At 47.8% G+C, this 27,620-nt stretch overlaps 1 protein-coding gene across 1 annotated transcript; it reads left to right on the top strand.

Moving 5' to 3' along the window:
• The first annotated feature begins 536 nt into the window (after positions 1-536).
• On the top strand, positions 537-23,631 carry PSMB4 (proteasome 20S subunit beta 4). The gene is made up of 7 exons (XM_077255463.1): positions 537-697; positions 22,363-22,569; positions 22,658-22,804; positions 23,014-23,095; positions 23,171-23,287; positions 23,357-23,445; positions 23,523-23,631. The coding sequence occupies exons 1-7, from the start codon at positions 606-608 to the stop codon at positions 23,533-23,535; spliced, it is 747 nt and encodes a 248-aa protein (XP_077111578.1). The 5' UTR covers positions 537-605; the 3' UTR covers positions 23,536-23,631.
• Positions 23,632-27,620: the final 3,989 nt, after the last annotated feature.

Raw genomic sequence — 27,620 nt, 5'->3', positions numbered from 1 at the left:
GCAGCAGCGGAGCCCCCCAAAATCCCACCGCAGGGGTCCCCCACAATATAGCCAGCAGCAGCGGAGCCCCCCCCAAATCCCACCGCAGGGGTCCCCCACAATATAGCCAGCAGCAGCGGAGCCCCCCAAAATCCCACCGCAGGGGTCCCCCACAATAGCCAGCAGCAGCGGAGCCCCCCAAAATCCCACCGCAGGGGTCCCCCACAATAGCCAGCAGCAGCGGAGCCCCCCCAAATCCCACCGCAGGGGTCCCCCACAATAGCCAGCAGCAGCGGAGCCCCCCCAAAATCCCACCGCAGGGGTCCCCCACACAGACAAGTAGGTCGACCACCACAGGGCCTCCCCCCAATAGCGATCAGCAAGTAGCATTTTTTCACCCTGAAACCACTGACCTCCATGGCGTCCACCAGCTATCATGCTGCTTTCCTTTGCCGCCTTAGTAAAAAGAGAATATGCCCATGATGTGAACTCAGAACACGCCCCCCGATAGGACACGCCCCCCGGATAGGACACGCCCCCGGAAATGACGTCACACCTTGAAGGAGCCCATACACTCTAGCATTTACCCATCCGGCAGAGGCGCAGAGTCATTGTGTTCAGGCAGGATGATGGGCATCGAGAAGCGGCTGTTTCCCGGAGGACCGGCTCCTGGAGAACTGCATTGCTTTCCAGGGCTGGGACCCTACAGACACACGCTGTGAGTATAGAGCCCCTGGAGGACGGCGCCTGTATAATGGGGGGGGGGCCTCGACAATGCTGCATGTGTGCTGCACAGAGGCTACTGTGCCCCTTCATCATAATCCATCACTGCTTTCAGTTTCCTTTTTTGATGCAGTTAATGCAGTATATATGAACGTGCGCCCCCTCCCGTCCTGTGCTCGGGGGGGGGGGCCCGGGCACAGTGTTTTTTGTGCCCTCCACCTTCTCTCACACATTTCCTTGTGTCCACTCGTCTCCTTAGCTGCACACATCAGTATACTACATATGTGTATATGAGGTACCTTACTCTTCTGTTACATTGTATTGTAGTGTTCTCTCTCTCTTAATCTGATGTGTTTTTACTGCTGTCTGTATATGTATCCTGTGTGTAGTCAGTTCTGTCTGTACCCCCTGTATATGTATCCTGTGTGTAGTCAGTTCTGTCTGTACCCGCTGTATAGGTATCCTGTGTGTGTAGTCAGTTCTGTCTGTACCCGCTGTATAGGTATCCTGTGTGTGTAGTCAGTTCTGTCTGTACCCGCTGTATAGGTATCCTGTGTGTGTAGTCAGTTCTGTCTGTACCCGCTGTATAGGTATCCTGTGTGTGTAGTCAGTTCTGTCTGTACCCCCTGTATAGGTATCCTGTGTGTGTGTGTGTGTGTGTGTGTGTGTAGTCAGTTTTGTCTTTACCCCCTGTATAGGTATCCTTTGTGAGTGTGTGTGTGTGTGTGGTCCTGTCTGTACCCCCTGTATAGGTATCCTGTGTGTGTCGTCAGTTCTGTCTGTACCCCCTGTATAGGTATCGTGTGTGTGTAGTCCTGTGTGTGTAGTTAGTTCTGTCTACCCCCTGTATAGGTATCCTGTGTATGAGGCCATTTCTGTCTATACCCCCTGTATAGGTATCCTGTGTATGTAGTCAGTTCTGTCTGTACCCCCTGTATAGGTATCCTGTGTATGTAGTCAGTTCTGTCTGTACACCTTGTATAGGTATCCTGTGTATGTAGTCAGTTCTGTCTGTACCCCCTGTATGGGTATCCTGTGTGTGTGTGGTCAGTTCTGTCTGTACCCCCTGTATAGGTATCCTGTGTGTGTAGTCAGTTCTGTCTGTACCCCCTGTATAGGTATCCTGTGTGTGTGTAGTCAGTTCTGTCTGTACCCCCTGTATAGGTATCCTGTGTGTGTGTGTAGTCAGTTCTGTCTGTACCCCCTGTATAGGTATCGTGTGTGTAGTCAGTTCTGTCTGTACCCCCTGTATAGGTATCGTGTGTGTGTGTGTGTGTGTGTGTGTGTAGTCAGTTCTGTCTGTACCCCCTGTATAGGTATCGTGTGTGTAGTCAGTTCTGTCTGTACCCCCTGTATAGGTATCCTGTGTGTGTGTGTGTGTGTGTGTGTGTGTGGTCAGTTCTGTCTGTACCCCTGTATAGGTATCCTGTGTGTGTAGTCAGTTCTGTCTGTACCCCCTGTATAGGTATCCTGTGTGTGTGTGTGTGTGTGTGTGTGTGTGTGTGTGTGTGTGTGTGTGTGTGTGTGTGTGTGTGTGGTCAGTTCTGTCTGTAACCCCTGTATAGGTATCCTGTGTGTGTGTGTGTAGTCAGTTCTGTCTGTACCCCCTGTATAGGTATCCTGTGTGTGTGTGTGTGTGTGTGTGTGTGTGTGTGTAGTCAGTTCTGTCTGTACCCCCTGTATAGGTATCCTGTGTGTGTGTATTCAGTTCTGTCTGTACCCCCTGTATAGGTATCCTGTGTGTGTGTGTGTGTGTGTGTGTGTGTGTGTGTGTGTGTGTGTAGTCAGTTCTGTCTGTACCCCCTGTATAGGTATCCTGTGTGTGTGTAGTCAGTTCTGTCTGTACCCCCTGTATATGTATCCTGTGTGTGTGTGTAGTCAGTTCTGTCTGTACCCCCTGTATAGGTATCCTGTGTGTGTGTGTAGTCAGTTCTGTCTGTCCCCTGTATAGGTATCCTGTGTGTGTGTGTGTAGTCAGTTCTGTCTGTACCCCCTGTATAGGTATCCTGTGTGTGTGTGTGTAGTCAGTTCTGTCTGTACCCCCTGTATAGGTATCCTGTGTGTGTGTGTGTGTGTGTAGTCAGTTCTGTCTGTACCCCCTGTATAGGTATCCTGTGTGTGTGTGTGTGTGTAGTCAGTTCTGTCTGTACCCCTTGTATAGGTATCCTGTGTATGTAGTCAGTTCTGTCTGTACCCCCTGTATAGGTATCCTGTGTGTGTGTGTGTAGTCAGTTCTGTCTGTACCCCTTGTATAGGTATCCTGTGTATGTAGTCAGTTCTGTCTGTACCCCTGTATAGGTATCCTGTGTGTGTAGTCAGTTCTGTCTGTACCTCCTGTATAGGTATCCTGTGTGTGTGTGTGTGTGTGTGTGTGTGTGTGTGTGTGTGTGTGTGTGTGTAGTCAGTTCTGTCTGTACCCCCTGTATAGGTATCCTGTGTGTAGTCAGTTCTGTCTGTACCCCCTGTATAGGTATCCTGTGTGTGTGTGTGTGTGTGTGTGTGTGTGTAGTCAGTTCTGTCTGTACCCCCTGTATAGGTATCCTGTGTAGTCAGTTCTGTCTGTACCCCCTGTATAGGTATCCTGTGTGTGAGTGTGTGTGTGTGTGTGTGTGTGTGTGTGGTCAGTTCTGTCTGTACCCCCTGTATAGGTATCCTGTGTGTGTGGTCAGTTCTGTCTGTACCCCCTGTATAGGTATCCTGTGTGTGTGTGTGTGTGTGTGGTCAGTTCTGTCTGTACCCCCTGTATAGGTATCCTGTGTGTGTGTGTGTGTGTGTGTGTGTAGTCAGTTCTGTCTGTACCCCCGTATAGGTATCCTGTGTGTGTAGTTAGTTCTGTCTACCCCCTGTATAGGTATCGTGTGTGTGTGTGTAGTCAGTTCTGTCTGTACCCCCTGTATAGGTATCGTGTGTGTGTGTGTGTAGTCAGTTCTGTCTGTACCCCCTGTATAGGTATCCTGTGTGTGTGTGTAGTCAGTTCTGTCTGTACCCCCTGTATAGGTATCGTGTGTGTGTGTGTGTAGTCAGTTCTGTCTGTACCCCCTGTATAGGTATCGTGTGTGTGTGTGTGTGTAGTCAGTTCTGTCTGTACCCCCTGTATAGGTATCCTGTGTGTGTGTGTGGTCAGTTCTGTCTGTACCCCCTGTATAGGTATCCTGTGTGTGTGTGTGTAGTCAGTTCTGTCTGTACCCCATGTATAGCTATCCTGTGTGTGTGTGTGTGTGTGTGTGTGTGTGTGTGTAGTCAGTTCTGTCTGTACCCCCTGTATAGGTATCCTGTGTGTGTGTGTGTGTGTGTGTGTGTGTAGTCAGTTCTGTCTGTACCCCGTGTATAGGTATCCTGTGTGTGTGTGTGTGGTCAGTTCTGTCTGTACCCCCTGTATAGGTATCGTGTGTGTGTGTGTGTGTGGTCAGTTCTGTCTGTACCCCCTTTATAGGTATCCTGTGTAGTCAGTTCTGTCTGTACCCCCTTTATAGGTATCCCGTGTGTAGTCAGTTCTGTCTGTACCCCGTGTATAGGTATCCTGTGTGTGTGTGTGGTCAGTTCTGTCTGTACCCCCTGTATAGGTATCGTGTGTGTGTGTGGTCAGTTCTGTCTGTACCCCCTTTATAGGTATCCTGTGTGTAGTCAGTTCTGTCTGTACCCCCTTTATAGGTATCCTGTGTGTAGTCAGTTCTGTCTGTACCCCCTGTATAGGTATCCTGTGTGTGTGTAGTCAGTTCTGTCTGTACCCCCTGTATAGGTATCCTGTGTGTGTGTAGTCAGTTCTGTCTGTACCCCCTGTATAGGTATCCTGTGTGTGTGTGTAGTCAGTTCTGTCTGTACCCCCTGTATAGGTATCCTGTGTGTGTGTGTAGTCAGTTCTGTCTGTAACCCCTGTATAGGTATCCTGTGTGTGTAGTCAGTTCTGTCTGTACCCCCTGTATAGGTATCCTGTGTGTGTGTGTGTGTGTGTGTGTGTGTGTGTGTAGTCAGTTCTGTCTGTACCCCCTGTATAGGTATCGTGTGTGTGTGTGTAGTCAGTTCTGTCTGTACCCCCTGTATAGGTATCGTGTGTGTGTGTGTGTGTAGTCAGTTCTGTCTGTACCCCCTGTATAGGTATCCTGTGTGTGTAGTCAGTTCTGTCTGTACCCCCTGTATAGGTATCCTGTGTGTGTGTGTGTGTGTGTGTGTGTGTGTGTAGTCAGTTCTGTCTGTACCCTGTATATGTACCCTGTACCCCCTGTATAGGTATCCTTTGTGAGTGTGAGTGTGTGTGTGTGTGTGTGTGTGTGTGTGTGTGTGTGTGTGTGTGTGTGTGGTCCTGTCTGTACCCCCTGTATAGGTATCCTGTGTGTGTCGTCAGTTCTGTCTGTACCCCCTGTATAGGTATCGTGTGTGTGTGTGTAGTCCTGTGTGTGTAGTTAGTTCTGTCTACCCCCTGTATAGGTATCCTGTGTATGAGGCCATTTCTGTCTATACCCCCTGTATAGGTATCCTGTGTATGTAGTCAGTTCTGTCTGTACCCCCTGTATAGGTATCCTGTGTATGTAGTCAGTTCTGTCTGTACACCTTGTATAGGTATCCTGTGTATGTAGTCAGTTCTGTCTGTACCCCCTGTATGGGTATCCTGTGTGTGTGTGGTCAGTTCTGTCTGTACCCCCTGTATAGGTATCCTGTGTGTGTAGTCAGTTCTGTCTGTACCCCCTGTATAGGTATCCTGTGTGTGTGTAGTCAGTTCTGTCTGTACCCCCTGTATAGGTATCCTGTGTGTGTGTGTAGTCAGTTCTGTCTGTACCCCCTGTATAGGTATCGTGTGTGTGTGTGTGTGTAGTCAGTTCTGTCTGTACCCCCTGTATAGGTATCGTGTGTGTGTGTGTAGTCAGTTCTGTCTGTACCCCCTGTATAGGTATCGTGTGTGTAGTCAGTTCTGTCTGTACCCCCTGTATAGGTATCCTGTGTGTGTGTGTGTGTGTGGTCAGTTCTGTCTGTACCCCTGTATAGGTATCCTGTGTGTGTAGTCAGTTCTGTCTGTACCCCCTGTATAGGTATCCTGTGTGTGTGTGTAGTCAGTTCTGTCTGTCCCCTGTATAGGTATCCTGTGTGTGTGTGTGTAGTCAGTTCTGTCTGTACCCCCTGTATAGGTATCCTGTGTGTGTGTGTGTGTAGTCAGTTCTGTCTGTACCCCCTGTATAGGTATCCTGTGTGTGTGTGTGTAGTCAGTTCTGTCTGTACCCCCTGTATAGGTATCCTGTGTGTGTGTGTGTGTGTGTGTAGTCAGTTCTGTCTGTACCCCTTGTATAGGTATCCTGTGTATGTAGTCAGTTCTGTCTGTACCCCCTGTATAGGTATCCTGTGTGTGTGTGTAGTCAGTTCTGTGTGTGTGTGTAGTCAGTTCTGTCTGTACCCCTTGTATAGGTATCCTGTGTATGTAGTCAGTTCTGTCTGTACCCCTGTATAGGTATCCTGTGTGTGTAGTCAGTTCTGTCTGTACCTCCTGTATAGGTATCCTGTGTGTGTGTGTGTGTGTGTGTGTGTAGTCAGTTCTGTCTGTACCCCCTGTATAGGTATCCTGTGTGTAGTCAGTTCTGTCTGTACCCCCTGTATAGGTATCCTGTGTGAGTGTGTGTGTGTGTGTGTGTGTGTGTGTGTGTGTGGTCAGTTCTGTCTGTACCCCCTGTATAGGTATCCTGTGTGTGTGGTCAGTTCTGTCTGTACCCCCTGTATAGGTATCCTGTGTGTGTGTGTGTGGTCAGTTCTGTCTGTACCCCCTGTATAGGTATCCTGTGTGTGTGTGTGTGTGTGTGTGTGTGTGTGTAGTCAGTTCTGTCTGTACCCCCGTATAGGTATCCTGTGTGTGTAGTTAGTTCTGTCTACCCCCTGTATAGGTATCGTGTGTGTGTGTGTGTGTAGTCAGTTCTGTCTGTACCCCCTGTATAGGTATCCTGTGTGTGTGTAGTCAGTTCTGTCTGTACCCCCTGTATAGGTATCGTGTGTGTGTGTGTAGTCAGTTCTGTCTGTACCCCCTGTATAGGTATCGTGTGTGTGTGTGTGTAGTCAGTTCTGTCTGTACCCCCTGTATAGGTATCCTGTGTGTGTAGTCAGTTCTGTCTGTACCCCCTGTATAGGTATCCTGTGTGTGTGTGGTCAGTTCTGTCTGTACCCCCTGTATAGGTATCCTGTGTGTGTGTGTGTGTAGTCAGTTCTGTCTGTACCCCATGTATAGCTATCCTGTGTGTGTGTGTGTGTGTGTGTGTGTGTGTGTGTAGTCAGTTCTGTCTGTACCCCCTGTATAGGTATCCTGTGTGTGTGTGTGTGTGTGTGTGTGTGTGTGTAGTCAGTTCTGTCTGTACCCCGTGTATAGGTATCCTGTGTGTGTGTGTGGTCAGTTCTGTCTGTACCCCCTGTATAGGTATCGTGTGTGTGTGTGTGGTCAGTTCTGTCTGTACCCCCTTTATAGGTATCCTGTGTGTAGTCAGTTCTGTCTGTACCCCCTTTATAGGTATCCTGTGTGTAGTCAGTTCTGTCTGTACCCCGTGTATAGGTATCCTGTGTGTGTGTGTGGTCAGTTCTGTCTGTACCCCCTGTATAGGTATCGTGTGTGTGTGTGGTCAGTTCTGTCTGTACCCCCTTTATAGGTATCCTGTGTGTAGTCAGTTCTGTCTGTACCCCCTTTATAGGTATCCTGTGTGTAGTCAGTTCTGTCTGTACCCCCTGTATAGGTATCCTGTGTGTGTGTGTGTGTGTGTGTGTGTGTGTGTGTGTAGTCAGTTCTGTCTGTACCCCCTGTATAGGTATCCTGTGTGTGTGTAGTCAGTTCTGTCTGTACCCCCTGTATAGGTATCCTGTGTGTGTGTGTAGTCAGTTCTGTCTGTAACCCCTGTATAGGTATCCTGTGTGTGTAGTCAGTTCTGTCTGTACCCCCTGTATAGGTATCCTGTGTGTGTAGTCAGTTCTGTCTGTACCCCCTGTATAGGTATCCTGTGTGTGTGTGTGTAGTCAGTTCTGTCTGTACCCCCTGTATAGGTATCCTGTGTGTGTGTGTGTGTAGTCAGTTCTGTCTGTACCCCCTGTATAGGTATCGTGTGTGTGTGTGTGTGTGTGTAGTCAGTTCTGTCTGTACCCCCTGTATAGGTATCCTGTGTGTGTAGTGAGTTCTGTCTGTACCCCCTGTATAGGTATCCTGTGTGTGTGTGTGTGTAGTCAGTTCTGTCTGTACCCTGTATATGTAGTCAGTTCTGTCTGTACCCCCTGTATAGGTATCCTGTGTATGTAGTCAGTTCTGTCTGTACACCTTGTATAGGTATCCTGTGTATGTAGTCAGTTCTGTCTGTACCCCCTGTATAGGTATCCTGTGTGTGTGTGTGTGTGTGTGTGTGTGTGTGTGTGTGTGTGTGTGTGTGTAGTCAGTTCTGTCTGTACCCCCAGTATAGGTATCCTGTGTGTGTGTGTGTGTGTGTGTGTGTAGTCAGTTCTGTCTGTACCCCCTGTATAGGTATCGTGTGTGTAGTCAGTTCTGTCTGTACCCCCTGTATAGGTATCGTGTGTGTGTGTGGTCAGTTCTGTCTGTACCCCCTGTATAGGTATCCTGTGTGTGTGTGTGTGTGTAGTCAGTTCTGTCTGTACCCCCTGTATAGGTATCCTGTGTGTGTGTTTGTGTGTGTGTGTGGTCAGTTCTGTCTGTACCCCCTGTATAGGTATCGTGTGTGTGTGGTCAGTTCTGTCTGTACCCCCTGTATAGGTATCCTGTGTGTGTGTGTGTGTGTGTGTGTAGTCAGTTCTGTCTGTACCCCATGTATAGGTATCCTGTGTGTGTGTGTAGTCAGTTCTGTCTGTACCCCCTGTATAGGTATCCTGTGTGTGTGTATTCAGTTCTGTCTGTACCCCCTGTATAGGTATCCTGTGTGTGTGTGTGTGTAGTCAGTTCTGTCTGTACCCCCTGTATAGGTATCCTGTGTGTGTGTAGTCAGTTCTGTCTGTACCCCCTGTATAGGTATCGTGTGTGTGTGTGTGTGTGTGTGGTCAGTTCTGTCTGTACCCCCTTTATAGGTATCCTGTGTGTAGTCAGTTCTGTCTGTACCCCCTGTATAGGTATCCTGTGTGTGTGTAGTCAGTTCTGTCTGTACCCCCTGTATAGGTATCCTGTGTGTGTGTGTGTGTGTGTGTAGTCAGTTCTGTCTGTAACCCCTGTATAGGTATCCTGTGTGTGTGTAGTCAGTTCTGTCTGTAACCCCTGTATAGGTATCCTGTGTGTGTGTAGTCAGTTCTGTCTGTACCCCCTGTATAGGTATCCTGTGTGTGTAGTCAGTTCTGTCTGTACCCCCTGTATAGGTATCCTGTGTGTGTGTGTGTGTGTGTGTGTGTGTGTGTGTGTGTGTGTGTGTGTGTGTGTGTGTGTGTGTGTGTGTGGTCAGTTCTGTCTGTACCCCCTGTATAGGTATCCTGTGTGTGTGTGTGTGTAGTCAGTTCTGTCTTTATCCCCTGTATAGGTATCCTGTGTGTGTGTAGTCAGTTCTGTCTGTACCCCCTGTATAGGTATCGTGTGTGTGTGTGTGTGTGGTTAGTTCTGTCTACCCCCTGTATAGGTATCCTGTGTATGTAGTCAGTTCTGTCTGTACCCTGTGTATGTAGTCAGTTCTGTCTGTACACCTTGTATAGGTATCCTGTGTATGTAGTCAGTTCTGTCTGTACCCCCTGTATAGGTATCCTGTGTGTGTGTGTGTAGTCAGTTCTGTCTGTACCCCCTGTATAGGTATCCTGTGTGTGTGTGTGTGTGTGGTCAGTTCTGTCTGTACCCCTGTATAGGTATCCTGTGTGTGTAGTCAGTTCTGTCTGTACCCCCTGTATAGGTATCCTGTGTGTGTGTGTGTGGTCAGTTCTGTCTGTAACCCCTGTATAGGTATCCTGTGTGTGTGTGTGTGTGTGTGTGTGTGTAGTCAGTTCTGTCTGTACCCCCTGTATAGGTATCCTGTGTGTGTGTGTGTGTGTGTGTGTGTAGTCAGTTCTGTCTGTACCCCCTGTATAGGTATCCTGTGTGTGTGTGTGTGTGTGTGTGTGTGTGTGTGTGTGTGTGTAGTCAGTTCTGTCTGTACCCCCTGTATAGGTATCCTGTGTGTGTGGTCAGTTCTGTCTGTACCCCCTGTATATGTATCCTGTGTGTGTGTGTGTAGTCAGTTCTGTCTGTACCCCCTGTATAGGTATCCTGTGTGTGTGTAGTCAGTTCTGTCTGTCCCCTGTATAGGTATCCTGTGTGTGTGTGTGTAGTCAGTTCTGTCTGTACCCCCTGTATAGGTATCCTGTGTGTGTGTGTGTAGTCAGTTCTGTCTGTACCCCCTGTATAGGTATCCTGTGTGTGTGTGTAGTCAGTTCTGTCTGTACCCCCTGTATAGGTATCCTGTGTGTGTGTGTGTGTGTGTGTGTAGTCAGTTCTGTCTGTACCCCTTGTATAGGTATCCTGTGTATGTAGTCAGTTCTGTCTGTACCCCCTGTATAGGTATCCTGTGTGTGTGTGTGTAGTCAGTTCTGTCTGTACCCCTTGTATAGGTATCCTGTGTATGTAGTCAGTTCTGTCTGTACCCCCTGTATAGGTATCCTGTGTGTGTAGTCAAGTTCTGTCTGTACCTCCTGTATAGGTATCCTGTGTGTGTGTGTGTGTGTGTGTGTGTGTAGTCAGTTCTGTCTGTACCCCCTGTATAGGTATCCTGTGTGTAGTCAGTTCTGTCTGTACCCCCTGTATAGGTATCCTGTGTGAGTGTGTGTGTGTGTGTGTGGTCAGTTCTGTCTGTACCCCCTGTATAGGTATCCTGTGTGTGTGGTCAGTTCTGTCTGTACCCCCTGTATAGGTATCCTGTGTGTGTGTGTGTGTGGTCAGTTCTGTCTGTACCCCCTGTATAGGTATCCTGTGTGTGTGTGTGTGTGTGTGTGGTCAGTTCTGTCTGTACCCCCGTATAGGTATCCTGTGTGTGTAGTTAGTTCTGTCTACCCCCTGTATAGGTATCGTGTGTGTGTGTGTGTAGTCAGTTCTGTCTGTACCCCCTGTATAGGTATCGTGTGTGTGTGTGTGTGTGTAGTCAGTTCTGTCTGTACCCCCTGTATAGGTATCCTGTGTGTGTGTAGTCAGTTCTGTCTGTACCCCCTGTATAGGTATCGTGTGTGTGTGTGGTCAGTTCTGTCTGTACCCCCTTTATAGGTATCCTGTGTGTAGTCAGTTCTGTCTGTACCCCCTTTATAGGTATCCTGTGTGTAGTCAGTTCTGTCTGTACCCCCTGTATAGGTATCGTGTGTGTGTGTGTGTGTAGTCAGTTCTGTCTGTACCCCCTGTATAGGTATCCTGTGTGTGTAGTCAGTTCTGTCTGTACCCCCTGTATAGGTATCCTGTGTGTGTGTGGTCAGTTCTGTCTGTACCCCCTGTATAGGTATCCTGTGTGTGTGTGTGTGTAGTCAGTTCTGTCTGTACCCCATGTATAGCTATCCTGTGTGTGTGTGTGTGTGTGTGTAGTCAGTTCTGTCTGTACCCCCTGTATAGGTATCCTGTGTGTGTGTGTGTGTGTGTGTGTGTGTGTAGTCAGTTCTGTCTGTACCCCGTGTATAGGTATCCTGTGTGTGTGTGTGGTCAGTTCTGTCTGTACCCCCTGTATAGGTATCGTGTGTGTGTGTGTGTGGTCAGTTCTGTCTGTACCCCCTTTATAGGTATCCTGTGTGTAGTCAGTTCTGTCTGTACCCCCTTTATAGGTATCCTGTGTGTAGTCAGTTCTGTCTGTACCCCGTGTATAGGTATCCTGTGTGTGTGTGTGGTCAGTTCTGTCTGTACCCCCTGTATAGGTATCGTGTGTGTGTGTGGTCAGTTCTGTCTGTACCCCCTTTATAGGTATCCTGTGTGTAGTCAGTTCTGTCTGTACCCCCTTTATAGGTATCCTGTGTGTAGTCAGTTCTGTCTGTACCCCCTGTATAGGTATCCTGTGTGTGTGTGTGGTCAGTTCTGTCTGTACCCCCTGTATAGGTATCCTGTGTGTGTGTGTGTAGTCAGTTCTGTCTGTAACCCCTGTATAGGTATCCTGTGTGTGTAGTCAGTTCTGTCTGTAACCCCTGTATAGGTATCCTGTGTGTGTAGTCAGTTCTGTCTGTACCCCCTGTATAGGTATCCTGTGTGTGTGTAGTCAGTTCTGTCTGTACCCCCTGTATAGGTATCCTGTGTGTGTGTGTGTGTAGTCAGTTCTGTCTGTACCCCCTGTATAGGTATCGTGTGTGTGTGTGTGTGTAGTCAGTTCTGTCTGTACCCCCTGTATAGGTATCCTGTGTGTGTAGTCAGTTCTGTCTGTACCCCCTGTATAGGTATCCTGTGTGTGTGTGTGTGTGTAGTCAGTTCTGTCTGTACCCTGTATATGTAGTCAGTTCTGTCTGTACCCCCTGTATAGGTATCCTGTGTATGTAGTCAGTTCTGTCTGTACCCCCTGTATAGGTATCCTGTGTGTGTGTGTGTGTGTGTGTGTGTGTGTGTGTAGTCAGTTCTGTCTGTACCCCCAGTATAGGTATCCTGTGTGTGTGTGTGTGTGTGTGTGTGTGTGTGTAGTCAGTTCTGTCTGTACCCCCTGTATAGGTATCGTGTGTGTGTGTAGTCAGTTCTGTCTGTACCCCCTGTATAGGTATCGTGTGTGTGTGGTCAGTTCTGTCTGTACCCCCTGTATAGGTATCCTGTGTGTGTGTGTGTAGTCAGTTCTGTCTGTACCCCCTGTATAGGTATCCTGTGTGTGTGTTTGTGTGTGTGTGTGGTCAGTTCTGTCTGTACCCCCTGTATAGGTATCGTGTGTGTGTGGTCAGTTCTGTCTGTACCCCCTGTATAGGTATCCTGTGTGTGTGTGTGTGTGTGTGTAGTCAGTTCTGTCTGTACCCCATGTATAGGTATCCTGTGTGTGTGTGTAGTCAGTTCTGTCTGTACCCCCTGTATAGGTATCCTGTGTGTGTGTAGTCAGTTCTGTCTGTACCCCCTGTATAGGTATCGTGTGTGTGTGTGTGGTCAGTTCTGTCTGTACCCCCTTTATAGGTATCCTGTGTGTAGTCAGTTCTGTCTGTACCCCCTGTATAGGTATCCTGTGTGTGTGTAGTCAGTTCTGTCTGTACCCCCTGTATAGGTATCCTGTGTGTGTGTGTGTGTGTGTGTGTGTAGTCAGTTCTGTCTGTAACCCCTGTATAGGTATCCTGTGTGTGTGTAGTCAGTTCTGTCTGTAACCCCTGTACAGGTATCCTGTGTGTGTGTAGTCAGTTCTGTCTGTACCCCCTGTATAGGTATCCTGTGTGTGTAGTCAGTTCTGTCTGTACCCCCTGTATAGGTATCCTGTGTGTGTGTGTGTGTGTCGTCAGTTCTGTCTGTACCCCCTGTATAGGTATCCTGTGTGTGTGTGTGTGTGTGTAGTCAGTTCTGTCTTTATCCCCTGTATAGGTATCCTGTGTGTGTGTGTAGTCAGTTCTGTCTGTACCCCCTGTATAGGTATCGTGTGTGTGTGTGTGTGTGTGTGTGTGTGTGTAGTTAGTTCTGTCTACCCCCTGTATAGGTATCCTGTGTATGTAGTCAGTTCTGTCTGTACCCTGTGTATGTAGTCAGTTCTGTCTGTACACCTTGTATAGGTATCCTGTGTATGTAGTCAGTTCTGTCTGTACCCCCTGTATAGGTATCCTGTGTGTATGTGTGTGTAGTCAGTTCTGTCTGTACCCCCTGTATAGGTATCCTGTGTGTGTGTGTGTGTGTGTGTGTGTGTGTGTGTGTGTGTGGTCAGTTCTGTCTTTACCCCCAGTATAGGTATCCTGTGTGTGTGTGTGTGTGTGTGTGTGTGTGTGTGTGTGTGTGTAGTCAGTTCTGTCTGTACCCCCTGTATAGGTATCCTGTGTGTGTGTAGTCGGTTCTGTCTGTACCCCCTGTATAGGTATCCTGTGTGTGTGTGTGTGTGTGTAGTCAGTTCTGTCTGTACCCCCTGTATAGGTATCCTGTGTGTGTGTAGTCAGTTCTGTCTGTACCCCCTGTATAGGTATCGTGTGTGTGTGTGTGTGTGTGTGTGTGTGTGTGTGTGTGTGTAGTCAGTTCTGTCTGTACCCCCTGTATAGGTATCCTGTGTGTGTGTGTGTGTGTGTGTCGTCAGTTCTGTCTGTACCCCCTGTATAGGTATCCTGTGTGTGTGTGTAGTCAGTTCTGTCTTTACCCCCTGTATAGGTATCGTGTGTGTGTAGTCCTGTGTGTGTGTGTGTAGTTAGTTCTGTCTACCCCCTGTATAGGTATCCTGTGTATGTAGTCAGTTCTGTCTGTACCCTGTGTATGTAGTCAGTTCTGTCTGTACCCCCTGTATAGGTATCCTGTGTATGTAGTCAGTTCTGTCTGTACACCTTGTATAGGTATACTGTGTATGTAGTCAGTTCTGTCTGTACCCCCTGTATAGGTATCCTGTGTGTGTGTGTGTGTAGTCAGTTCTGTCTGTACCCCCTGTATAGGTATCGTGTGTGTGTGTGTGTGTGTGTGTGTGTAGTCAGTTCTGTTTGTACCCCCTGTGTAGGTATCCTTTGTGTGTGTTTAGTCAGTTCTGTCTGTACCCCCTGTATAGGTATGCTGTGTATGTAGTCAGTTCTGTCTGTACCCCCTGTATAGGTATTCTGTCTTTACACCCTGTATAGGTATCCTTTGTGTGTGTAGTCAGTTCTGTCTGTACCCCCTGTATAGGTATCCTGTGTTTAGTCAGTTCTGGCTGTACCCCCTGTATAGGTATGCTGTGCGTGTGGAGTCAGTTCTGTCTGTACCTCCTTGTATAGGTATCCTGTGTATGTAGTCAGTTCTGTCTGTGCCCCCTGTATAGGTATCCTTTGTGAGTGTGTGTAGTCAGTCTGTCTGTACCCCCTGTATAGGAATCCTGTGTGTGTGTGTGTGTGTGTGTGTGTGTAGTCAGTTCTGTCTGTACCCCCTGTACAGGTATCCTGTGTGTGTGGTTCTGTATAAGTATCCTGTGGGTACAGAAAGTATTCATACCCCCTTACGTTTTTCAGTTTCATTGCAGTCATTTGGTAAATTCAAAAAAGTTTTTTTTCTCTCTCATTAATGTACACTCTGCGCACCATTTTGACTGAACCCCACCAGAAATATACGGTAGTAATTTTTGCAAATGTATAAAAAAAAACAATTGAAATATCACATGATCATACGTATTCAGACAATTTGCTCATTATTGAGTAGAAGCATCATTTTGATCTACAACCCCTGGCAAAAATTGAGTCACCGGCCTTGGAGAATGTTCATTCAGTTGGTTAATTTTGTAGAAAAAAAGCAGATCAGACATGGCACACAACTAAAGTCATTTCAAATGGCAACTTTCTGGCTTTAAGAAACACTAAAAGAAATCAGGATAAAAAAAATTGATAGTAATGGTTACTTTTTTTTAATTAAGCATAGGTAAAATTATGGAGTCACTCAATTCTGAGAAAAAAATTGATATCATGAAAAATAAAAAAACACTCCAACACATCACTAGTACCATATTTTCCGGCGTATAAGATGACTTTTTAACCCCTGAAAATCGTTCCCAAAGTCAGGGGTCGTCTTATTAAAAAAAAAAGAATAAAAATAAAAAATAGGGATATACTTACCCTCCGACGGCCCCCGACTCTCAGCGGTGCAAGCGGCAGCCTCCGTTCCTAAGGATGCATTGAGCGTAGGACCTGCGATGACGTCGCAGTCGGAGGGTAAGTATATCCATATATATATTTTTTTTTTACATGAATATGGATCCCAGGGCCTGAAGGAGAGTCTCCTTTCCTCCAGACCCTGGGAACCACCCGCACCACACACGCCGTATAAGACGACTGGGCGTATAAGATGACCCCCGTCTTGGGGTATGTGTCCACGTTCAGGATGGCCTGTGCTTTGGACGGAGCGGAAAACTCGCTCCGCCCAAAGTGCCTCCCCCTTCTGTCGACGCGATGTCGGATGTGTTCATTGCAGACATCCGGAATCATCGCACCCCACACATAGGGCCCTGTGTTTTACCTTGCGGCGGCGCAGCGTGGCCGCAAGGTAAACAGACATGCTGCGTTCTAGAAAGATGCGCCGCATGTCTGTAAACACAGGGCCGCCGGGTGCGTGTTCGCACGCATAGTGGAGACGGGATTTCATAAAATCCCCTCCACTATGCTGTAACATCTGGATGCTGCGGATTGAACGCTCGGCTCTACGCAGCGTTCAATCCGCAGCTATTCCGGATGTAATACGGCCTGTGGACACATACCCTTATACGGCAAGTATATCCCAAACTCCACATTTTATATGGAAAAGTTGGGGGTTGTCTTATACGCCCAGTCGTCTTATACACCAGAAAATACGGTACTTTGTTGCACCACTTCTGGCTTTTATAACAGCTTGCAGTTTCTGAGGCATGGACTTAATGAGTGTCAAACAGTACTCTTCATCAATCTGGCTCCAACTTTCTCTGATTGCTGGTGCCAGATCAGCTTTGCAGGTTGGAGCCTTGTCATGATCGTTTTCTTCAACTTCCACCAAAGATTTTCAATTGGATTGAGATCCGGACTATTTGCAGGCCATGACATTGACCTTATGTGTCTTTTTTTCAAGGAATGTTTTCATAGTTTTTGCTCTATGGCAGGATGCATTATCATCTTGAAAAATGATTTCATCATCCTCAAACATCCTTTCAATTGATGAGATAAGAAAAATGTCCAATATATTATTTATTATTATTATTATTTTATATAGCACCATTAATTCCATGGTGCTGTACATGAGAAGGGGGTTACATATAACTTACAGATATCACTTACAGTAAGCAAACTAACAATGACAGACTGATAGAGGGAAGAGGACCCTGCCCTTGCGGGCTTACATTCTACAGGATTATGAGGAAGGAGACAGTAGGTCTAGGGTTGCGGTAGCTCCGATGGTGCTGAGGTGGTCGTGTGGTTATTACAGGCTGTAAGCTTCTTTGAAGAGATGGGTTTTCAGGTTTCTTTTGAAGGATCCAAATGTGGATAACCGGACGTGTTGGGGCACAGAATTCCAGAGGATGGAGGATATTCGGGAGAACTCTTGGAGGCGATTGGGTGAGGAGCAAATAAGCGTGGAGGAGAGAAGGAGGTCTTGGGAGGACTGGAGATTACGTGAGGGAAGATATTGAGAGATTAGTTCGGAAATGTACGGAGGAGAAAGGTTATGGATGGCTTTGTGGTCAGTGTTAGTAGTTTAAACTGGATACGCTGGGAAATTGGGAGCCAGTGAAGGGATTTGCAAAGAGGGGAAGCAGGAGTGTAGTGAGGAGCTAGATTAATTACTTGGGCAGCAGAGTTAAGGACGGACTGGAGAATTGCGAGAGTGTTAGAAGGTAGGCCACAGAGGAGAATGTTGCAGTAGTCAAGGCGGGATATGATTAGGGCATGCACAAGCATTTTGGTAGAGTGAGGGTTGAGGAAAGGACGGATTCTGGAAATATTTTTAAGCTGGAGGTGGCGAGAGCTTGGATGTGTGGTTTGAAGGACAGGGCAGAGTCCTGGGTTACTCCGAGGCAGCGGATTTTTGGGAAAGGGGAAAGTGTGATTTCATTTATCTTGATAGATCAGGTAGGGAAGATATGCGAGATGGAGGAAAGATAATTAGTTCAGATTTGTCCACATTGAGCTTGAGGAAGCGAGAGGAGAAGGAGGAGGATATGGCTGATAGACACTCTGGGATTCTGGAGAGCAGAGAGGTGACATCTGGGCCAGAGAGGTAGATCTGAATGTCATCAGCATATAGATGGTACTGGAAGCCATAGGACCTTATGAGTTGTCCCAGGCCGAGTGTATAGATTGAGAAGAGTAAGGGTACCGTCACACAGTGGCATTTTCATCGCTACGACGGCACGATTCGTGACGTTCTAGCGATATCGTTACGATATCGCTGTGTCTGACACGCTACTGCGATCCGGAACCCTGCTGAGAATCGTACGTCGTAGCAGATCGTTTGAAACTTTCTTTTCGTCGTCTAGTGTCCCGCTGTGGCGGCATGATTGCATCGTGTGACACAGGTTGTATACGATGTGCGCACAGTAACCAACGGCTTCTACATCGCAAATACGTCATGAAATTATCGCTCCAGCGCCGTGTATTGCAACGTGTGACCGCAGTCTACGACGCTGGAGCGATAATCATACGACGCTGCAACGTCACGAATCGTGCCGTCGTAGCGATGAAAATGCCACTGTGTGACGGTACCCTCAGGGCCCAAGGACAGAGCCTTGAGGGACACCAACAGAGAGGGGAAGAGGTAGTATGGGAGTAGCAAATGCTAAATGTGCGGTTGGTAAGGTATGAGGAGATCCAAGATAGGGCGAGGTCTTTGACTCCAAAGGAAGAGAGGATCTGTAGTAGGAGGCAGTGGTCAACTGTGTCGAAGGCAGAAGACCGGTCTAGACGGAGGAGTATAGAGAATTGTCTGTTAGCTTTGGCTGTAAGTAAGTCATTAGTAATTTTGATCAGGGCCGTTTCAGTGGAATGGTGGGGACGGAAGCCAGATTGTAGGTTTTCGAAGAGAGATGCAAAGTGAGAGGAAAGTTCAGCATGGATATGCTGCTCAAAGAGTTTGGATGCAAATGGGAGCAAAGATATGGGGCGATAGTTGGACATAGCGCTTGGGTCAAGGGATGGCTTTTTGAGGATAGGTGTGATTGTAGCATGTTTGAAAGCAGTGGGGAAGGTACCAGAAGTTAGTGATAGGTTGAAGAGATGGGTTAGGGATGGCATTAGTGTGGTGGTGAGGTTGGGGAGGAGGTGGGATAGGGTCAAGTGCACAAGTGGTGAGGTGTGACTTGGAGAGAAGATGAGCAAGCTCCCCATCAGTGATTTTTGGAGAGGGAAGTTAATGGGGTTTAGGCTTTGGTCTGGTATACAAAGGGGTTGTGGGATAAGGAAGATACGAGTGTTGTGAAGTAGGCCTGTTTAGCAGAGGTGAGAGCTGATTTAAATGCGAGTGTTGCTTGTTTGAGTGCAGTGAAATAATCTTGCGAATGTGTTTTCTTCCAACGTTGTTCTGCAATTCTGGATACTTGCCATCAACATAAACTTGTGCATTTATTGAAGACTAGATGGTGGCCCGATTCTAACGCATCGGGTATTCTAGAATATGCATGCCCACGTAGTATATTGCCCAACCCACGTAGTATATTGTCCAGTGACGTAAAATAAAAAATATATACTCACCTTCCGAAGTGCCGTTGAAGTCCTGGCGCCTGTGTACGGTGCACGCGGCAGCTTCCGGTCCCAGGGTTGGTATGAGCGCAGGACCTGTGATGTTGTGGTCACATGATCATGACGTCATGGCAGGTCCTTCTCGCGCAGGACCTGTGATGACGTCGCGGTCGCATGACCGTGTTGTCATGGCAGGTCCTTCTCGCATAGCATCCTTGGCACCAGAACCTGCCGCTTGCACTGCCGAGGACACCGCGCCACGTCGGTGGGTGAGAATAACCTTTTTTTTTTTAATTATTATTATTATTATTTGTAACCTCTTTTTACTATAGATGCTGCATAGGCAGCATCAATAGTCGAAAGTTGGTCACAAAGAGTTAATAGTTACGTTAATGGAGTGCGTTACACCGCGGTCCATTAATGCTGGCATTAACCCTGTGTGAGCACTGACTGGAGGGGAGTATGGAGCGGGCACTGACTGCAGAGAGTAAGGAGCAGCCATGTTGCCGCCGGACTGTGCCCGTCGCTGATTGGTCGTGGGCGTTTTGCGACGACCTATCAGCGACTTGGATTTCCATGACAGAGGCCGCGACCAATGAATATCCGTGACAGACGGAAGTGACCCTTAGACAATTATATAGTAGATGTAATGACAGCCATCTCCCCAGTGCCTTTACCTGACATGCTGCCCCATATCATCAATGACTGTGGAAATTTGCATGTTCTCTTCAGGCAGTCATCTTTATAAATATGATTTGAAACGGCACCAAACAAAAGTTCCAGCATCATCACCTTGCCCAATGCAGATTTGTGATTCATCACTGAATGACTTTCATCCAGTCATCCACAGTCCACGATTGCTTTTCCTTAGCCCATTGTAACCTTGCTTTTTTTCTGTTTAGGTGTTAATGTTGGCTTTCGTTTAGTTTTTCTGTATGTAAATCCCATTTCCTTTAGGTGGTTTCTTACAGTTCGGTCACAGACGTTGACTCCAGTTTCCACCCATTCTTTCCTCATTTGTTTTGTTTTTCATTTCCTGTTTTGGAGACATATTGCTTTAAGTTCCTGGTCTTGACACTTTGATGTCTTCCTTGGTCTACCATTATGTTTGCCTTTAACAACCTTCCCATGTTTTGTATTTGGTCCAGATTTTAGACACAGCTGACTGTGAACAACGAACATCTTTTTCAGCATTGCTTGATGATTTACCCTCTTTTAAGAGTTTGATAATCCTCTCCTTTGTTTCAATTGACAGCTCTCGTGTTGGAGCCATGATTAAAGGGAACCTGTCACCCCTAAATGAAAGGTGAGCTAAGCCCACTGGCATCAGGGGCTTATCTACAGCATTCTGTAATGATGTAGATAAGCCCCCAATGTATCCTGAAATATGAGAAAAGGAGGTTAGATTATACTCAGGCGTACTTTGTCTGCCCTCTTGAGGGCAGAGCAAAGTACTGCAGTGCGCAGGCGCCGGGCCTCTCTGACCTTTCCCGGCACCTGCGCACTGCAGTACTTCGCTCTGCCCTCAACAGGGCATAGTACGCCTGCGCCAGAGCCTGAAAATAAGAAAAGGACGTCATCGTAAGAAGATGGGAGGCCCCGGACTGGACTGCGACGCCCATCGGACCAGAACAGAACCGGGACCTCCCCTGGGTGAATATAATCTAACCTCTTTTTCTCATCCTTCAGGATACATCAGGGGCTTATCTACAGCATTACAGAATGCTGTAGATAAGCCCCTGATGCCGGTGGGCTTAGCTCACCTTCGATTTTGGGGGAGACAGGTTCCTTTTAATGTCAGTCCACTTGGTGCAACAGCTCTCCAATGTGTGATCACTACTTTTTAGATGCAGATCTAATTTGATGCAGGTGTTAGTTTTGGTTATGACAATTTACAGGGTGATTCCATATTTTTTTCCTCAGAATTAAGTGACTCCGTAATTTTTCCCCTATGCTTTGTTATAAAAAAAAGTAACCATTACTGACTACCACACTTTTTGTTCTTGATTTCTTTTAGTGTTTCTTAAAGCCAGAAAGTTGCCATTTGAAATGACTTTAGTTTTGTGCCATGTCTGTGATGTGGTTTTTTTTTTTCTACAAAATTAAACAACTCAGTGAATATCCTCCAAGGCCGATGATTCCATAATTTTTGCCAGGTGTTGTAGTACAGCCATGAGTCGTCTTGGGAATGATGCAACAAGTTTTTCACACCTGAATTTGGGGGTCCTCTGACATTCTTCCTTTCAGATCCTCTCCAGTTCCATCAGGTTGGATGGTGAACGTTGGTGGACAGCAATTTTCAGGTCTCTCCAGAGATGCTCATTTTGGGTTTAGGTCAGGCCTCTGGCTGGGCCAGTTAAGAATGTTCAGAGAGTTATTATGAAGCCACTCCTTTATTATTTTAGCTGTGTGCTTAGGGTCATTGCCTTGTTGGAAGGTGAACCTTCAGCCAAGTCTGAGGTCCAGAGCACTCTGTACTTGGCCGCATTCATGTTTCCTTCAATGGCAACCAGTCGTCCTGTCCTTGCAGCTGAAAAACACCCCCATAGCATGATGCTGCCACCACGTTTCACTGTTGGGATTGTATTGGGCAGGTGATGAGCAGTGCCTGGTTTTCTCCACACATACCGCTTAGGGTACTTTCACATTTGCGTTTGGAGCCGCTGCGGAGGGCTGTGGAATTCCTCCGTGAAGCCCCGCCCCCTGCCGCTAGCTCCGCCTACTTCTGCATGTGGCCTGCATGCGACCTGGGAACCTATATTTAACATTAGGTACGCAGGTCGTGCCGCAGTATGCGGATGCTGCCGCATGCGTCGTTTTGACGATGCGGAGACCAGCGTAGGACGCAGCTCGTAGCAATTTTTTTTTTTCTCCGCATCGTCAAAACGACGCATGCGGCAGCATCCGCATACTGCGGCACGACCTGCGTACCTAATGTTAAATATAGGTACCCAGGTCGCATGCAGAAGTAGGCGGAGCTAGCGGCGGGGGGCGGGGCTTCACGGAGGAAGTCCACAGCCCTCCGCAGCGGCTCCAAACGCAAATGTGAAAGTAGCCTTAGAATTATCACCAAAAAGGTATTTGATTTGGAAAGGCATACTCCTATCAGTTTAATTAAACTAATTAAACACAGCTTGATTCCAATGTAGGAGTCGAACCTTCTCAAGGAGGATCACAAGGAAATGGACAGCATGTGACTTACATATGAGTGTCTGAGCAAAGGGTCTGAATACGTATGACCATGTGATATTTCAGATTTTGTTTTTTTTTATTACATTTGCAAAAAAGTCTACATTTGTTTTTTTCAGTTAAGATGGGGTGCAGAATGTACATTAATGAGAAAAAGGACATTTTAGAATTTACCAAATGGCTGCAATGAAAGAGTGAAACATTTAAAGGGGTCTGAATACTTTCTGTACCCACTGTATATACAGTTCTGTCTGTACCCCAGTATATGTATGTATGTTTTTGTCTCTGCAGGAATCCAATGGTGACGGGGACTTCAGTTCTGGGGGTCAAGTTTGATGGTGGGGTGATGATAGCTGCGGACATGTTGGGCTCGTACGGCTCTCTGGCCAGATTCCGCAACATCTCCCGGATAATGAAGGTGAACTCCTGCACCATGCTGGGGGCGTCCGGAGACTACGCCGACTACCAGTACCTGAAGCAGGTGCTTGACCAGATGGTGTAAGTGTGAATGTGTGATGTCTCATCGTGGGGTAGCGTGGTCTGGGATCGGGCCCATAGTGACCTCCCGTAATGTATTGTGTCGCAGGATTGACGAGGAGCTGGTGGGTGATGGGCACAACTACAGTCCTAAGGCTGTCCATTCATGGCTCACACGCGTCATGTACAACCGCAGGAGCAAGATGAATCCTCTGTGGAATACAGTGGTGCTGGGGGGGTTCTACAAAGGAGAGGGGTAAGTGCACCAGTGTTGGAGCCGGATCTGGCCCTCGCATCCGGGCATTGTGCAGAGGTTCTATATGCCGGCGGCATTACCCTGTATATGGAGGCAGTGCACGGGGCCTTACACTGGTTACAGGCCTTATGTGCCTGTAATTTGCCAGCAAAAAGAGCTGTCCTATAATATTAGGCAACGTGTAGTGACCTGATTGTCTGTCTCTGCAGTTTCCTGGGTTATGTTGACAAGTTGGGTGTTGCCTATGAAGCCCCCACAATAGCCACAGGGTTTGGCGCTTACCTGGCTCAGGTATGTGGACTTCACGGGCAGCGAGTGGTTGGTAGGAGATTGGCTTCCAGGCTTAGTTATGGCTTCCTTCTGCAGCCGCTGATGCGAGATGTGGTGGAGAATAAGCCCACACTGACACGGGACGAGGCCCGGCAGCTGATAGAACGCTGTATGAAGGTGCTGTATTACAGAGACGCCAGGTCCTACAACAGAGTAAGTTGCTGGTGTTAGCTGCCCGGGCTCGGTGTGCTGTGCACGACTAACAGTCCTCCTGCCTTACAGTATGAAATCGCCACCGTCACGGAGAAAGGAGTGGAGATCGAGGGGCCGCTGTCCTCCGAAACCAACTGGGAGATCGCTCATCTGATCAGGTGAGACGCAACCCTACCCCCTCTGGAATAACGAGCCGTAAATACGACCCTAATCACACCTGCTCCTTTTCTTGCAGTGGATTTGAATGAGACGTGGCGGCCGCTTCCCTTTGCTGCTCTTTTTTTTTTTTTTTCCTTTATATGAATAATAAATCTGGAACATCACCTGTGTTCATGGTAATGTCATCTACAGTGCTCTCTTTTTTTTCACCATGTTCAGACAGTGAGGAGATGAAACATAGGGCTTACTCAACTTCGGGCCAGAAAAATGGTAGTAAGTGTGCCTGATGAAACTCTGTCTGGACCTGTGGGAAGGTAAGAGTGGCAGGCCTCCTGTGGAGCTGCCAGGTACCATAGCCCTAGACCAAAATCCTGTAAGTGGATCTGCTCCTCTACATGGTAACGGCACATCCTGATGATCCCACCTAAAAAGATCAGCTGCCAATTGTTACACAGTGGATAGATGGGAGATAAAGTATGTAATGGGATAAATTCAACATCACACATAACTGGCATCCTGACACCAGGGCGACTGGGGTCCCAGAAGAAAGCGTTTCACACGTTACTTCTGGAGTCAAATTCACCTTAACAATCTAAGCATTTAGCCTGGTTTACAGCGGCCGCCGTTATGTCTCACGAGCCTGGGTTAGATGACAGGTGCAGGGTCACATCAACGCCATCTTGGCTCCTACTCCAGGCATGTGATGTATGGATCCTTAGATGTAGGCTGGGATAATGCTCCATCAGATGAGCGGCCCCCAGGACATACACGGCAGAAGGTCTAGAACACCATAAGCCACACTGCTTTGCCCTCATTCAGAGGTGGCTGGTATAATACTTAACGATTATTGTTTACATCACGGTTCACTTGTCCAAGTTTGTGTAGGAACGAAGTGGTCCTTAGAAAGAAAAGATCCTTGATTTATCAGTGATGTGTAGGATCAAATTCATCAATCCAAGTCTATAGAGACCAGAGAGCATCTGGGCACTAGAAGGTGATATTTAGTAGAAACCTGAGAAACACCAGATGAAAATCGCTCCCTTTATTATAGAGCAGATAAATCACTGAGGTTTGAACTAGTGCGACTTCAAGCCTGATGCCATCCCATGTATACTGCCCGGAGGCCGCGTCCTTTGCGATGTGGGATAGAAAGGTTGTGGTCTGGGAGTAGTGGGCTAGATAGAGGCTGTACCTCATAGTACACTGCTCAAAAAAATAAAGTGAACACTAAAATCCCACATCCTAGATATCACTGAATTAAATATTCCAGTTGTAAAATAGTGGAATATGTTGAGAACAATAGAAACCTAAAAATGATCAACGTAAATCACAACTAATATCCCACGGAGGTCTGGAGTTGGAATGATGCTCAAAATCAAAGTTGAAAATGAAGTTACAGGCTGATTCAACTTCAGTGGAAATGCCTCAAGACAAGGAAATGATGCTCAGTAGTGTGTGGCCTCCACGTGCCTGTATGACCTCCCTACAACGCCTGGGCAAGCTCCTGATGAGGTGGCGGATGCTCTCCTGAGGGATCTCCACCCAGACCTGGACTAAAGCATTTGCCAACTCCTGGACAGTCTGTGGTGCAACATGATGTTGGTGGATGGTGCGAGACATGATGTCCCAGATGTGTTCAATTGGATTTAGGTCTGGGGAACGGGGGGTCCAGTCCGTACCTTCAATGCCTTTATCTTGCAGGAACTGCTGCCACGCTCCAGCCACGTGAGGTCAGGCATTGTCCTGCATTAGGAAGAATCCAGGGCCAACTGCACCAGCATATGGTCTCACAAGGGGTGAGGATCTCATCTTGGTACCTAATGGCAGTCAGGTTACCTGGTGGGCTGTGCGGCCCACCAAAGAAATGCCACCACACACCATTACTGACTCACTGCCAAACTGGTCATGCTGAAGGATGTTGCAGGCAGCAGATCGCTCTCCATGGCGTCTCCAGACTGTCACGTCTGTCACATGTGCTCAGTGTGAACCTGCTTTCATGTGTGAAGAGCACAGGGCTCCAGTGGCAAACTTGCCAATCCTGGTATTCTGTGGCAAATGCCAAGGGTCCTGCACGGTGTTGTGCTGTGAGCACAACCCCCATTTGTGGATGTCAGGCACTCAGACCATCCTCATGGTGTTTGTTTCTAACCATTTGTGCAGACATGCACATTTGTGGCCTGCTGGAGGTCATTTAGCAGGGCTCTAGCAGTGTTCCTCCTGGCCCTCCTTGCACAAAGGCTGAGGTAGCTGTCCTGCTACTGGGTTGTTGCCCTCCTACGGCCCCCTCCATGTCTCCTGGCTGCGCCTCCAGCCTCTGGACACTACGCTGACAGACACAGCAAACCTTGCCACAGCTCACACTGATGTGCCATCCTGGATGAGCTGGACTACCTGAGCCACTTGTGTGGGTTGTAGATTCCGTCTCATGCTACCATGAGTGTGAAAGCACAACCAACATTCAAAAGTGACCAAAACATCAGCCAGAAAGTATTGGTACTGAGATGTGGTCTGTGGTCTCCACCTGCAGAACCACTCCTTTGAGTGGGTCTTGATAATTGTCAATGATTTCCTGTTGTGTATTCCATTTGCACAACAGCATGTGAAATTGATTGTCAAACAGTGTTGCTTCCTAAGTGGACAGATCGATTTCACATTGATTAACTTGGAGTTATATTCTGTTGTTTAAGTGTTCCCTTTATTTGTTAGAGCAGTGTGTATATAGGGACAGTGCTTGTGCCCCACGCAGTGCAGTGGCCAATGCAGTGTATAGACGTAATGTGCAGTGGATGGATGCTATGCTTGGTATGGTGGCCGTGCCCCGCGCGGTGTCCGATGCGATGTAGGGAGGCAATGTCTGATGTGATGTATGGAGGGCCGTGTCCCATGCGATGTATGGAGGCAGTGTCGCATGCAGTGTCCGATGCGATGTATTGGGCCGTGTCGCATGCAGTGTTCCATGGGATTGTAGGGGGGCCGGGTCTCATGCAGTGTCCCATGCGATGTATGGAGGCCGTGTCCCATGCAGTGTTCCATGGGATTGTAGGGGGGGCCGTGTCTCATGCAGTGTCCGATGCGATGTATGTTATAGATAAACTTGGCATACACGTGGTGTACACAGGACGAGCGGTGGATACCGCATCCGACAATCGCTGCACTCGTGATATATCCCTTGAACTGACCCTGGCCTTAAAGTGTGATTATTCCCGTTGACCCAATTAAACCATGAAATGCTCTATGAGAGGTACATTGATGAAGGTCTAATCTATGACCGAAACGTCATACTGTATGTACTCTCCTTATATTAAATTCTCACTTGCATCTGACCACGTGTGTGCCAAGTTTATCTATAACATTGTACGGTTTGGGCACCTACTTGAGCACCACAAACTTATAGTAGTGCCTACGGTTACTTTCCCATACGATGTAGGGGAGCTGTGTCTCATTCAGTGTCCGATGCAATGTGTGGAGGCAGTGTCAGATGTGATGCAGGGAGGCCATGCCCCGGACTGCATAGCGGATCGTCTGATGGCTAGTTCAGGACTTGTGCTCTGACAATAGAATGTGTTTTGCAGAGAGCCTCTGACAAAGCCTCTCACTATTGAGTAGGGTCACTTTGGGCTTCATTCTGGCAGTGTCCCACTTCTTATGTGGTCACATTAGTGGAGTAGACCTCTTTTGTGCTCGCCTAAAAACAAATAAGGCTACTTTCACACTAGCGACGCACGTCGCAATGCGTCGTTTTGGGAAAAAACGCATCCTGCAAAATTGCTTGCAGGATGCGTTTTTTCTCCATAGACTTGCATTAGCGACGCATTGCCACACGTCGCAACAGTCGTACGACGATTGCATCGGACCAAAAAAAGTTACATGTAACATTTTTTGGTGCGTCGTGTCCGCCATTTCCGACCGCGCATGCGCGGCCGGAACTCCGCCCCCGCCTCCCTGGACATCACAATGGGGCAGCGGATGCGTTGTAAAACTGCATCCGCTGCCCCCGTTGTGTTTTTAACTCAGTTTGCGTCAGTACGTCGTCGTACGACGCTAGTGTGAAAGTAGCCGAAGTGAACTGATTAAGTCATACATTTCCTGGAAGGCTAACAGGACGGCCAGGTTTTCCTTCTGTACCCAATTCGTTTTGAGGGAAGACACAATTATGTCACCACAGACGAGAGAA

This window comes from Ranitomeya variabilis, chromosome 1 (genome assembly GCF_051348905.1).
Source record: "Ranitomeya variabilis isolate aRanVar5 chromosome 1, aRanVar5.hap1, whole genome shotgun sequence".
In the NCBI taxonomy this organism is placed as follows: domain Eukaryota; kingdom Metazoa; phylum Chordata; class Amphibia; order Anura; family Dendrobatidae; genus Ranitomeya; species Ranitomeya variabilis.
This window is presented reverse-complemented; position numbering and strand designations above follow the sequence as displayed.